The sequence below is a fragment of the Triticum aestivum genome, chromosome 2D (genome assembly GCF_018294505.1).
Source record: "Triticum aestivum cultivar Chinese Spring chromosome 2D, IWGSC CS RefSeq v2.1, whole genome shotgun sequence".
NCBI lineage: Eukaryota > Viridiplantae > Streptophyta > Magnoliopsida > Poales > Poaceae > Triticum > Triticum aestivum.
Window position 1 is genome coordinate 377,735,734 of NC_057799.1, and position 14,958 is coordinate 377,750,691.

At 44.6% G+C, this 14,958-nt stretch overlaps 1 protein-coding gene across 1 annotated transcript; it reads left to right on the forward strand.

The window, feature by feature from the left end:
* Positions 1-6,237: 6,237 nt before the first annotated feature.
* Positions 6,238-14,620, forward strand: LOC123053240 (protein transport protein Sec24B). Its single transcript, XM_044476689.1, has 14 exons — positions 6,238-6,677; positions 6,748-6,810; positions 7,406-7,459; positions 7,568-7,740; positions 7,860-8,046; positions 8,235-8,380; positions 8,453-8,607; positions 9,335-9,416; positions 9,504-9,619; positions 11,674-11,769; positions 12,121-12,244; positions 13,152-13,420; positions 13,602-13,813; positions 14,082-14,620. The coding sequence occupies exons 1-14, from the start codon at positions 6,344-6,346 to the stop codon at positions 14,291-14,293; spliced, it is 2,223 nt and encodes a 740-aa protein (XP_044332624.1). The 5' UTR covers positions 6,238-6,343; the 3' UTR covers positions 14,294-14,620.
* Positions 14,621-14,958: the final 338 nt, after the last annotated feature.

A 14,958-nucleotide genomic window follows, 5' to 3' on the forward strand; every position in this document is an offset into this window, starting at 1 on the left:
AACAAGTACCTTTGGAGACACCTATAGAGCACCTTTATAATCACCCAGTTACGTTGTGGCGTTTGGTAGCACACAAAGTGTTCCTCCGGTAAACGGGAGTTGCATAATCTCATAGTCATAGGAACATGTATAAGTCATGAAGAAAGCAATAGCAACATACTAAACGATCAAGTGCTAAGCTAACGGAATGGGTCAAGTCAATCACGTCATTCTCCTAATGAGGTGATCCCGTTTAATCAAATGACAACTCATGTCTATGGCAAGGAAACATAACCATCTTTGATTAACGAGCTAGTCAAGTAGAGGCATACTAGTGACACTCTGTTTGTCTATGTATTCACACATGTATTATGTTTCCGGTTAATACAATTCTAGCATGAATAATAAACATTTATCATGATATAAGGAAATAAATAATACTTTATTATTGCCTCTAGGGCATATTTCCTTCAGGAAGGCATCCAACAGTGGCCAATTTGAAAGGGGACAAGTAGTACATCTTATCCTGGCGAAAGGTGGTCTTCGGCTGCAAAGCTTCTGGTCGTGCCGCAGCAGTGGGCTCGACGATGACATCCGTCTTGCCGTCCTGGAGTTCTTGGTCTTGTTGCACCGGAATGGAAACCTTTGCCGGATTCCTCGGGAACCCACGCCTGTCCTTGCCTCCTTAGCGCCAAAGAGGAAATTGCCTTCTCTACGCCCGCTGGCGCCCGTTTGGCCTTGGTCGTCATGGCTTGCGTCATCGTAGCCTCACGAGGCTGGGTACCTGCATAGAAATCTCCGCTCCTTGGGAGGCCGCTCCCTCAGGAGGTCTTGGTGTCGTCCGCCTCGCGAGGCTTGGCCCCTCGCGAGGGTCTTGTCTTGGCGGTCTTGCAGATGGGTCGTACCGTGGGCCGCAGGCAGGCAAGTCTGGGTACCCTGGTTCCCAGAACACCGACAGTGGTATCAAATTGTTAGACGATAACATCACTGAGGTATGATAGCCCCTTTCTATTATTTTATTTTCCTTGAAACTTGTACATGACGCAAAGGTTTTCTAAGTTTATGAACAAATATATGGCCCTTCTGTCCCTCCATTCCTAAATATAGTGCACATAAGAAATTTCAAAAGTCAAACTTTGACTACATTTATAAGGAAAAATATCAACATTTATAATATTAAATAAATATCATTGGATGCATCATTAAACATATATTTATGTTATATTTATTCGGTATTATTTTTGTTGATACTTCCTCACTAAGATAGAACCCAACTAGTTATGGTAGGATATGAATTGTCAATTCCAGATACGCTAGAAGTTCTACCCTCATGCCTATTGTGAATTGTGGTGAACGAGTAACCCGAAGTCACTCAGTAATCGATGGTACACCCTTCAAGCAGCCACAAAGCAAGTATTGCGACTATTACAAATAACTAAAAGTCCACTGGCCAAGCGGCGCGACATTCCAAGAGGTTGAGTTTTTTTGCTATATGTGTTAGTCATTTGGTCGGATATGCTATATGTGTTAGTCATTTGACCCGATATGCAACTAGTTGATCATGCATTTTCTTTGTTGTCTGGTCGTGCGGTCACATTGCTCTTAATGTAGAGAAGAAGCACTTCATCTTCACGCATTATTGGTTGAAGTTGAATGTGCACCCTAAGTAGCTCAATGTCGTCGTCAGCTCCATCAAGACCGCCGCCATGTTCAATGCAGGTGAATATGGTGATCCAACAAAAGGCCTTGCTTCGACCAGAAGGATGGCTAGGAACTGGGGGAGGAAGTGGGAGAGGAGAAGGAGAAGCAAGAAGGTGCAACGACCAAGTTCACAGATAGGTTCAAGGACATCATGAAGAAGGAGACATGAGTCAAGCACAATGCCGTGAAGGAGGAAAAGAAGGGCGAGAGGTTTGACAAGTTCATCTGGTGCAAGAGAAGATGATCATGCTCCAAGAGAAGAAGGTTGAGCTCGTAGCCACTTCAAATTACACCAAGATGTTGGCCATGAAGATGTAGGACTTGGATCACGATGCCGTGAAGATCGTGCAAGCCTATTGTGCTAGGATGTTGAAGCGCTTGACGGTCGATTTGGAGGAGCCAACCGCATGGTGAAGAATCGCCTGGAAGGCCAAAAATGAGTTTTTTTGCACAGACAGTCGGACTGACAACTTTTGGATTTGTCGCATGTATAAAACTTATGAACATCCGGTGTTTTTGGTTGTGATTGCATATGTTTGCACTTTATATAATTTGCTATTGATCTAATATGCATGTCAAATGGAGGAAGGCGAACTTGAGTTGCAGAAATCTAGGACGCATTTGGTTACTTGCACCATTTTTTGCCACTTTGAATACTTGACCCAGTTGGACCTGGCTGAGCATATGTAGACAAAAACCATCATCTGCATGTTGATTGGTTGTCTGCATTGCATCAAGGCCTAGTTGGATGCATGTTGTTTGGTTGCCTGTGTTTGTGCTTCGGGTGTGAGCAGATGCAAAGCACAACTGTTTGGTTGTGTGTGCAAGTTCTTGATCTGCTCGCCCCTTTCAAATGCGGTGGACTTACCACCCATTTGATAACACACAGCACACTGTGATCAATAGTAGCAGAAAAACAGCAAGAACAAAGCAAAGAACATGCATATCGTATGCTACTAGGCATAAGTTTAAAACAACAGAGCATCCCATGGCCCTGTTGGACCCGAGGGTGCTGCTCCCCAGGAAAAACATACACAAGTTCACAGCAAAAGAGACAATCGGGCTTCAGTTCAAATCTACACTACTTCAGTTCAGACTACGAGCATGAGAGATCAGACTTGACAGGCGAACTAGAGGGCCTAAGTGATGTCACCGATGCAGCTGTGCTTCGAGCACCGGAATGCAGATGTTTGGAGCTGTTGGCGTTGAAGATCTGCACCTTCAGCCCTAGGCCGGAGAGCTTGAAGACGACAAGGTCGCTGGGGACGATCTTGTGTTGGCCGCAGAAGTACTCCCAGTCGCGCCCCAGCACCATGTGCCCCTTGAACATCTACACCTGGAACCAAAACTCGCACCACTTGTTGGCGGAGAGGCTGACGACGCGAGGAGGGCAGTTGACCAACCATTGCTTCATCATGAGGCTGAATTTACGCGGGATGATGAGCATGGCTATGTCCTCCTGGTCACTGGTCTGCACGTAGAACCTGATAGGGTCCCATGCACCCTCCTCGTGGCCGGTCCTCAGCCTCCTACCAGCGCCTAGCGGCATCCTCATGCAGTCCACCCTGCGAGGGAGCACCACCCTCTTCAACCAACGGTTGGTGGGGATGAGGTTCTCCACCCCTCTGCGCCGACGACGACCTGCGCACCATCGCCGGCTGTGTCCCACCCCGTCTTCATTATCTTGTCAGCAAGATGGACATCAGTTAGCAACATATGACACATGATGAAAGCTAACAACTAGGACATCATCTATGCTCACTGAACACAGCTTACAATGATCACTACCACCAGATGAGCAGTGCTACTCTGATGTGCTAACACTGATCAGATGAGGCCACCACTCACATGTCCTACTTGCACCTACTATTTTTGGCATTCAGATATGTCCTACTTGCATGCCACATGCACTCACGTACCCTAGCAACAAGAGCAAGAGGAGCACTAAGAACTAACAACAGCAACAAGAACAATAGCATATACACTAGTAACAACACTAAGAAGTAACAATGTGGCAGTACAAAGTAACAATGTGCCACTACAAACTAACAATTTGGTAGTACAAAGTAACATTGTGGCACTAAAACGATGCAAACTAACATTGCATTATGAACAATGTAGCCATGTGGGATGAACAAAGTAAGCATGCACTCTGGTTCATCCCCAAAATAGTGGATTCTGATCGAATCCGGTTGAATCCGGTCGAATCCAGTCGAATCGGACCGAATCAGGTCCAATGTACGGGCCACAATCTAATCTAACACACTTAGAACTACCCTAAGAACCCTAAGTACGAAGCAGAGGGAGATTTGAGAGCTTACAGTGGGGGTGCCGGTGTAGCGTACGCCGACCGTGGCGAAAAACCTGGCGGGAAGAGGGGTGCTGCCGCCGCCGATGAAGAGGACCCGACCATTCCGAGGGCCGCGGCCGTGTACTTCGTCCTACGCCGGTTGAAGATGACGCCGGCGTTCTGGAGCTCCCCTCCCCTTGCACCGGACGCAGAGAAGAAAACCCTCTTATGGGGGTAAAAACACCGCCATAAGAGGGGCCTGCAAAGGACGACGCCAGGGGGTATTGGATCCCCGTCAGGTTTGAGCCGGTGGAGAGGATCACTGACTCTGATGGCGGAGCCGGAGCGACCGACGCCGGCGCTCCATTGGCCCGGGGCGGCGACATGGTGCAGAAAGGGGAGGGAGCTTGCAGTGCCGCCGCCAGATCTACTCCGGCCGCGGAGAGGCCGGCAATCCACCTCTCTTGGATGGGATTGCTGCCGGCGATGACCGGAGTGGGTGGGGCGTGGCAAGATGGCGGCGTGGCCATCGGAGAAACTGAACGGGTGGTGAGGTGAGAGAGAAGGAGTGGGTGTGAACTGGTGAGGGAGGTGACGTGAGGGGGCGTGGGGAGTTATGAGCCGTCACATCGTCTCCCGCGCTTCCCCGGGCGTGCAGGCGCTCGCCACACGTGGCTCGAGCGAGCTTGGCTCGCAAAAAACTGCTGATTCGGCCGTTCCTCCGAGCCAGGCCCAGGCCTGCTTTGAGGTTCATGCGGGCCACGAATTGCATGCGACCCAGGCAACCAAACATACCAAATACTGTCCACACGGGCCTGGGCCGACCTAATACAGGTAACCAAACACGCCCTTGATGTACATGGTTGGATGGCAGTCTCCTCTATAGCTATCTGTGAATATGTCTGTGCATGTGTGGATATTTGGGATGTTTATTTGGATGGACCGCGTTGGAGATGGCCTTAAAGCATCTCCAACAGCCGCGCAACACGCTAAAAATCAAAATACAGCGCCGGGTGAGCCAGCTTTTGCGCGCAGCGGTGCGCTCGCTCCAGCGGCCGCCACAAAATAAAGTGCGCCCGAGCCGCTCCAGCAGGCGTGCTATATTTTATCTTTTTTCCCCTTTGCCTACTATGTGATGAACTACGATTCGATACATATTTGGTTTCGATAGTACAAATATGGAGATACTTCATCATCACATAGCCTGCTTCTACGATACAAAATAATGCGTAGATAGTTCATAGTCTTCTCCTATGATAGATAATTCATAATTCGTCACATAGCCTGCTTCTACGATACAAAATAAAACGAAAAACTACTACTACTCGTCATTCTCCGACTCGGACTCTGCCTCGGTGATGTCCTCCTCCGATGTCTGAGCGTAGGCGTCAAGGAACCGCTCGTCGCTGGAGCCCCAGGAGGACGCATCTCCTAGCGCGATGTTGTATTTAGCGACCGCCTTCCGCGTTCGCTTGTCCTCTCGATAGGCGGCTCGCTCCTCCCTCCTCTTCACCCTCTCCGCCCTCCTCTCGGCGAAGAACTGTTCCTCGTTGATGATGTTTTGCGGGAAGCGGTGACTCCACAACGCCATGGCTTCCTCGTCCATCTCGGCAAGGTTGAGACGGCGCTCCCGCCTCTGGTTCTTGCGACGATCCTCGTCGGTGATAAGCCGCGGGAAAGACGCCAACTCCTGTGCTCGCTCCCGCGTTGCCACGACGGGGAAGTTCATGTCTTGACGGGACCGCCGGAGGCGCCATTCCGTAGCGTCGTACGGGCGAGCGCCATCCTGGGCGGCGTCGAAGGTTCCTAGGCGGAGGCGCATGCCGCCGCCCGACCGAATCTCGGTGGAGTAGGTGCCGGACGAACGCACGCGGACGTCGCGGTAGCCCGAAGCTCCCCGACGGCGAGGCGGCATGGTGGTGTCGTGTCAGCGGCGAGGAGAGAAAGCGGTAGAGGAGCGATTAGAGAGCGGCAGAGGGCGCTGCAATTTGATAGGCGCACCGGACGCGGTGCGTCAAATCTAGCACGCGAGCTGCCGCCTTTTCCCGCACGCACTAGTTTTCCCCTCCACCGCTGGAGCGCGCGAAAACGTACCGCGCGCGCTGAAAAGCCAGTTTACCGCGCGCGCGTCTTTTGGCACGGCTGTTGGAGATGCTCTTTGGTCGAGCTCTAGCAGCACAGTCAACGCTCACCTAGCCTTCGAGACGTACGTTAGCAAGTGGACGGTCCTGATCGTCTGCCGCAGCAGAAGAGTTCAGCGCAAAGCCACACTGCGCAGGCACTTTGAGCAGCCGCGCTTCCGTCTCCCTCGTCACAGATCTCTCTCACGTCACCACTCCACCAGATCCACATTCCAAACTGCGCGGCGCAGCAATGGCGGTGCGCCCGAGCCTCGCGTACTTCCCCTCCGACAACGCGCTCCTCGACTCCTCGGGCCTACCGTGGGGCGTCGCCGTCACGCCGTTCTCTTCCACCGACGAGCGCGGCTCCTTTCCGGTCACCGGCGACGAGGGCGACCTCATCCCTCGCTGCACGTCCTGCTTCGCCTATTTCAGCACCCTTTGCTCGCTGCACCGCTGGTCGTGGACGTGCCCCATCTGCTCGGAAGACAACGACCTCTCCGCTGACGCCGCCGCGCGCTACGCGCGCGACGGCAGCCACGACCCGCCCGAGTTGCGCTCCGCCTTTGTCGACCTCCTCCTCCCGGGTAGGGCTTCCGCAGTGCCGATCTGGTGCAATGTGGTGCAGTGAGATGACGGACTTGTGTTTTTTTCCAGGGGAGGAGGGTGAGGCAGCGGCTGCGACGACGCCCGTGTACGTGGCAGCGATCGACTTATCCTGTAAGATGTGATGATCTCAAGATTTTTCGCCTTATGGTTCAGCTTATTTGTTGTACCCTCGCCTTCGTCTCCACACAAAAGAGTGATAAATTGACAAGGGAAATGGATGGCTGTTAAGTTTTAAGCTTGCTAAATATGGCAAAATATGAACATCGAATAAGATTGTACCACAGATGAATGGAGAATAAAACAGTCCTTAGTTCGGTCCAGTAAGTGATTGATATGATCGTGGGGTTCCTGTGTGGTGTTTGTGGCACCCCTGGACGCCTTTTTTTGTTGCTTCCTTTGTATTGTAAAAGGGAAAATCATTGCAGCATTATAGTGAGCAACTCTACCAATCCAAGATCTTGTTATGTTGGTAGATTTTGTTTTCCACTAACATGATGCATGGATTAATGAATCCAAATCCATCCCAGTTTAGCTTGAATTCATCTAGCTAGGATAGGTTCCACCTTTGGTGCCTGTTGTCCTGATCAAAATATTTCTGATTTTCATGAGAATAACTCTAGAATTTTGAGACCTTCTGTTTTGTTTTATTTAGAGCTCACTTGTTTATGTCTTCTTCTCATAATTTATTTCTTCATGTTGTTTTTAGCTTCTGAGGAGTTTTTGGAGCTAGTCAAAAGTGCTCTTCTGGCAGCTCTTGAAGGTGAGATCCACTCACAAGCTTTAGGAGCTAATCTATTTATACAACTCTGTTATTGAAAGGACATACATGATACAGCTACGCGTACACTGATCTATTGATGCCTTGCAGCTCTTTCTCCAGGATCATTATTTGGGATTTTAACATTTAGCAGCAAGATAGGACTATATGATGTTCAAGGTCCAATACCAATTGTGAAAAACGTTTTCATCCCTCCTGATTCTGACGGCACCTTGCACGTGGACCTTAAAGATGCCATGCCATTTTGTTCATTTTTGGCTCCTGTATGTACATTATCCTCTTAATTTAATTCCTTCAATTTTCAGTTCAATCATGTACTCAACCTGTATCCCTAGAGCATTGGTTTCTCCTGTATATGCTTATTTTAATTACATCTCAACAGGTTGGCACTTTCAAAGACCGCATTGCTGAAGCACTAGAAACAATTAAACCAATAGCTTCCTGGGAAAGGGCAACAACTGCATCACAAGTTCAAGATCACGCATTGCATCATACCCGTGGGTTTGGGGTAGCAATTGATGCTCTTGTCAACTACCTAAGTGTGGAAAATGGAACTACCTTTGAACTTGGTATGCAATTTTTTTGCAGGGAACTTGGCATCTTATTGTATTGATTACACTACTATTCTGTTATTTTATTAGTAGAAGATATACATATTCTCTTTAAAGGCTTTATTAGTAAAAAACATACTTATTCTCTTCAAAGTACATGGCCTTGCGTTCTAATATTATGCATTCTCCTGGTATTTTTGTAACAGCTAGAATATTTGCGTTTTTATCTGGGCCTCCGAATTATGGGGCTGGCCAACTAGACGCAAGAAGCAAGGGGGACCACAATACTGGTAAAGTGGTGGATTCAAATAATACATTACTGCCCGAAGAGACAAGTTTCTACAAAAATCTGGTAGGTTTGCATAAATATTGATCAATGCATTCTGAGAATATTTTGGGAGGTATCCTGATTGCCATATCACAGGCTGCTAGTGCTGTTCAAGCAGGTGCATGTGTGGACCTTTTCGCGATTACAAATGAATACACTGATCTTACTTCCCTAAAAGTTCTGAGTGTTGAGAGTGGTGGCTCATTGTTTCTGTATTCAAATACAGATGAATCAACACTTCCACAAGATATGTAAGTTCAGTCATCATCTCTGGCTCTGTGCTCTTTTTATTCAGCAGTCCAACTGTATCTCCTCAACTAGGAGATATCCTAATGTGGTTCAGTTCTCAAGCACTGTCTGGTCTGTTTATGTTATTTGCTTCCTCTTTGTAGGTCAGTCAGATTGATAGGATAACATATGCTCATGCTTTGTACATTAGCGTAGCTCAAGAAAATAGTGTGCTTGGAACCCCCATAATGTCGGGATCACATCTATGGACATTCAGGTCTATTTAGTGATTTTGTTTGTTGTAATTTGATTTCAACGTGTGATGGCTGTTTGTTAAGTCTCCGTGCCAGGGGGTTTGTTACCCAAGGCTAACTTTGGGGCTTTATTCTGGCCTTCTGGGGCGGTGAGATCTGAATAGGCTTCTTCCTAGTATTCTTTTGTGGGCAACAGGTTCTGTTACTACTCACTGTTGAACCTTAGATTTAGATCATGTTGACTTGCCTGATGCCAAAGATCTAATAAATTATCTGATTGTTGGTTGTGCACTGCCCCAAATGTCCATACTATAAATTGAGCAGACTGGGTTTGACGTAGTTGGATGCCTGGTACATGGTAAATACAATCTATACACGAATATATGTGCAAGAATGTGAAAATATGGTCCACATGTCGTTCACATGCTTTGAGCCATTGATTACAATATAGCTGTGAAGCAGTAATATGCATTTATCCACCGTTTTTACCTTTCAGATACAAAATGCTAAAGCGTCCATATGCCTTTGGATGTGTACTGCGGTTGAGAACATCTCCAGAGATCAAGATTGCTGATTCTGTAAGTACTCTGAGAGATATGCAAATTTACCTAGTGAACCTTTTTATATGTTCCTTCAGCTGATATTGTTTAATTCATGTCCAACAGTATGGTCATTTCTTTCCAGATCCTCAATACATGCATGTTCAGCACATAAATTGCTGTGATTTGTTTGCTAGCTACACTTACGACTTTGAGTTTGAAAAGGATTCTCAGTTTTCCAGGTAAAGGTCACGCTGTTTCTAACTTTTGTAGATTATGTGCTTATATGTGTTAAAATTTGATGAACTTGAACTAACTAGCAGGAATGTGGTACTTTCCTTCTTTGCTCTGACAAATTGAAAGTTTAGATTTCCACGGTTCAAAGAGATAACCAAATAGGAAACTCTATCATCCATTTACAGTGTTGGGCCTTGCTAGTAATTATGCCAATTCGTAGCCAGATCTTTGTATCAGACATTTGTTTCTTCCCTACAGGTAGGGTGACATTTTTTGTGGTCAACACCGAATGAGTACACGAGCCTTTGCATAATGACGAGCATTTAGGATTTTATGTATTCTGTACTCCAGCTTAAATCTGCCATTGGACCTGTTGTTTCATTCTACTATATATGGATCCCTGTATCAGATTATCCACAAGTTGGCTGGTCTGGTTGAAGAAGTATAAGCCTTGTGATAAATGAATTTAGTTTGTTACTGACTGCACCAATAGAGAAGTCATCATGATCCACACCCATAACTGAAACTAGGATTTTCAAATTCTTTCTTACCTGTTGTTAGTGCTTGAACCTTTGGAACAGACGCAATATGGGAGGATTCGGCTAGGTCAGGAACTTACCGATTGGGCACCGTGGAGAAGTGTGCGGCTAGGGCTGAAACCCCAGGTGCAGGGGATAGTGATAGGACATGCTGAGCAAACAAAACGATAGGCCTAGTTCTATGATTGATTTGTTCATCATGTTGCCACCCCATTACATAGAGTGTTTGCCTTACACACTTGCTCAAATTGATAAGCCCACAATGAGTCTTAATCTATTGGAACACAAATTGGACAGTAGTGAACTAGTGATCCCTCTATCAATAGTAAGTTAGGAAAATTACCTACACTGCGAGCCCTGATGTAGTTTATATGCATCACTAATCTGTACCACACGAGGGATCTTCTTTACGCCCCACAAAAAAAGAGGGATCTTCTTTATGGCACCATAGGAATAGATTTACGATACATTTGCAAGTTCTCCTTGTCTGGTCGTCCTTCTAAACTATCTTGGTTATGGTTATTTAGATGTCTCCTTCCAATCAATCCGTGCTTCTTTTTAACCTATATATGCCAAATTAATCTGAGGCTTTCCTTTTCTATTGCTTATGTCTAGTTAATCCTAGCTGTTCCTTCTCTACTTCTAAATATTATAGATATTTGTAAAACAAAACACGCTAGGATGGGCTCAGCACATTACTAAGAGAAGGAGAAAACCCGATAAACTATACCATTCATTGTCAAAAGGGAAAAAAACTAGAATTTTCAGCATTGAATCTAACCATCTTTTTTTCTTCTATGAAACCTATCATCCTTTACATGTTTCAACCTAATTCCCAATTAGTGTGTCTGGGATTTGCTCTTAAAAAGACTAAAAAAGTGCACAATGTATAAGCATGTTATCTACCGGGAATCTTGATAGAATTTTCAGCATTAAAGCTAACCATCCTTTTTTTCCCCTATGAACCTATCATCTTTTAGATGTTTCAACCTAATTCCCAGTTAGGATGTCTGGGATTTGCTCTTAAAAAGACTAAAAAAGTACACAATGTGTAAGCTCTATCTACCAGGGATCTTACTAACTATGCTATACAAATACAAAAAGGATACTACTACCACCGGTCGGTTACACAGGGCCCTATTGTACTTTGAGTCTAACTTTGACCACCGACTTAACCAGTAAAATATGCGCTATGTTCCATAAAAAGTAACTGTTGGAAAGATCTTTTGAATGCAATATATATAATTATAGATCATATTTTCTTATTTAAATCGGTGACCAATGTTAGACTCGAAATACGAAGCGGGCCTGTATACCCTGACCAGAGAGTAAATCATAAGACACATTCTAACCGTTGATTGAGTCCGGTCTTTTCTTGAGTATGTATTTTAGTAACAATAACAACTTCCATGCCTAAACAAGGGAACTGTAACTATGATCAGTATAACATCTGTAGCCAAACAGTTTTGACCGTGTATATTATCTCCTAAACCCTTACAACCTGATGTTTGCAACTGCAGGAAGTCAAGGCCTCCTATTCTCCAAATCGCATTTAAGTACACGATGATAGTACACCATGGTGATGCATCAGATGATGCTTCAAATTCTGGTAGTAGGTAAATTTCATATCGCCTGTCACAGATTTGTGAATACTGAGTAGTATGTTACATATTGTTACTGTTTGCTCTTACAAGTTAAAGTATATTTGATATGCCATTCCTCTGGTGTCAATAAGTTTAAGCATGCTGACAATTGTCCTTATGTGTGAGCTGTCCAAGTTATTTTTTGATGATTCTGTGATATACTGGCTTGCAAGTTAATTGCTTGCTTGCTAATGTTTGTCTAATTGTCAATTTGCAGTGTGCAATTTCTTTGTCAATTTGCAGATGTTCCATGTTAGCAGCAGTTTTATACACATTGTTATCTATATTTTCATATTTTGTAACTTAAAAATACACCTTGTCCAGATCTAAGTTCTCAGTGCAAAGGCGGCTAAGGGTGCGGACTATCCAGTACAACACAACTGCTAATATCTGGGACCTTTATGACTTTGTTGACCCAGATGTGGTATTGACGATACTTGTACACCAGGTACAACCTCTGTTTCAGATTAATGCATGCATTTCCTCCCTAAATTGTAACGGCGGCAGTACAACTTTGATGGATAAACTGTTTGTCGTAAGCACGAAGGCTGTTAACTGTAGGACTAAAGCATCTTACTACATCAATTAACTGCCACTACAAGAAAGTTATAGCAATCAAATGTTGCCACAGCCTCTGTAGGACTATAACATCTCGCTACATCAATTAAGTGCAACTCTACAAGAAAATTATGGGTAGGAAACTTTGTCTGGGATACAGCTGGTCACAAGCTTAGTGTTTCTGTATTTTGCTTAAACATTCATTTAGCTGTTTTATTTGAATATTCATCTAATGGTTTTATTTGAATGTTCGTCAACAATTACAAGATTGATATTTATTCAACCCTTCTAGGCTTAGGAGCTATTAGGCCCCTATTTTGGCAGGCCTGTTTTATCTTCTTCCCTGCAATCTGAAGCTAGGTTTACTCTGGTTGTCTGGCACTAGTTTCTGCTTTTCCAGTTTATTGAAGTCGAGCCAACCCAACAAGTTTTGAGTTCTGGGTTTCCAAAATGCTCTCAGGACTCTGTTAATATGGAAGAAGAGAAGCTAAATTTGGCCGCAGTGTACGCTAATCTATTAATTCACCATAAGGAATCCTAGCCTAGCTTAAATCCTTATCTGAATCAGCTTGTTTAATGAATACGGTTCTGCAGGGACGTAATGTATTATATGTATATTGTAGTTTTGGCATTCTGTGGTATTTTAGTTATAAATGCTAATCTTGGTGACCGTAAAAACAGGAGAGAAATGTTCATGATCGTCAAACCTAATTATATTTCTAGACTCGAATAAAACCAAAGTTATCACTGAAGATCGAGCAGAAGATCATTTGATACTGAAAAAGTTCATTTTCCAGGTTATTTTGGCTTCTTTAAGTGATGTGGTAGAAGCAAGGCTATGGCTCCATGATTGGTTGGCGATTTTCATTGCCCAGTACAACAAGGCATACAAGAACGTCAGACCTGCTGATTCTGTAGTTTCTCATATTGACGTTGATTTCTCAAACTGCTCACAATTGCAGCCTCTGGCACGGCTTGTATTTGCATTTCTAGTAAGCCCCTTGCTTCAAGTTCAGGATGAACATATTCATCCAGATTACCAGACATATTTGCAGTGCCTCTTCAGGTAAAGTATATATTTTGCTACCATGCAGTTCATAAAGTTCTCACAGGAAGAAACGACAAAATTCCACAAATTCCCTTTCCACATTTTTTTTACAAAATCCAGATTATCTCACTGCTGTAGTTTATTTGAGCTACGGAAGTACTGCTTATATAATGTTCAACATTATTATTTTTCTTTACAGTGCACTGGAACCGGCTTCTCTTCGGCAAGCTATATGTCCTACACTGAGTTCGTACTCCTCTCTTGATACAGAAGCAGAAGTGCATCAGTCTCTAAGTCGCAGTGTATTCACCAGTGAGAGACCAATATTCCTACTTGACGCCTACACTGACCTTTTGGTGTATTACTTGCCTACAGCCAGCCCTTCAATTCCCTTTCCTCCTCCACGTGACTGTGAGTCCAGCACCATCTTTTTTAACTGCCACTTAGTTGTCCTGAGATTACTGCGTTTCCTCCCTAAATCGTAATCCCTCTGTAAACTAATATAAGACGTTTTAGATCACGTCTTATATTATTAGGGAGTACTAATTCTGTTGTTATGACTTTTAAATTTCTGCATGCATATTGAAGGCCTCAACTACAGAAGAACGGATGTAGTAGTATGTATGGTTACGGCTTATTTCAGCCAATGCATATGTTAACACTGAACTTATGTTTGTAGGTCTGTTGAGATCAACGGTCGATAGGTTGAAGCAAGAAAGGGCCTTAACTCCCAGGCTTGCTTTTATTCATGGTGCACGTGATGATACAACAACATTTGAAAAATACCTGATTGAGGATCGGGGTCTGGATGGCACTCAGCTGGATGGCTCTACAGGCTTCAGATCATTCCTTGAGGAGGTTAGAAGCAGAGTAGCCGAGTTTGGAATATAGAGGCCTGTCTCAGCTGTTGTATAAGCTGTTCAATATGCAAGATTGATGATTGGTCATACTGGGCCTTGCGTGGATAGGATCCGTTGTGTTGCTAGGGCCACTCCATTGATATGATATGAAACCATCACCGCTTGTTGAATATGGCATGATTGCATATTTCTGGAGTTCATAGTCCATGTTGAATATGCATGTCTTTGAACAAGTGCTTTGTACATTGCCCAAACAGGCAGACACACTTTTGGTGATGATGTAGTGTCAAAAACACTCTTATATTATGGGACAGAGGGAGGACGTTATTATCATTACTTGTTATATAATGTTTGCACACGTGCTTGTGCTTTTCCGTATACTAAAGTAAATATTGCCCAATTTATCATGAAACACAGGACTATGCTGATATTATCAGCTCGCAGTTACAAGGCATAGGCAGAGAGCAACAAAGCTGTGTGCCTGTGTTGCAACTTTCTGATAGCAGATATAGATGCCAACTTTCCGATTTGCATTGTTTCGGCAATACATTATTTTATACTTGTAGCTGTGTGCCTGTGCTGCCGCAGTTAACATTACAACAACAGCAGCAGTTAACATTATTTTATACTTTAGTTATTGAAATCAAGTCATGATTTTATACTTGTCGTTAAGTCAAGTCCATCATTTCATACCAT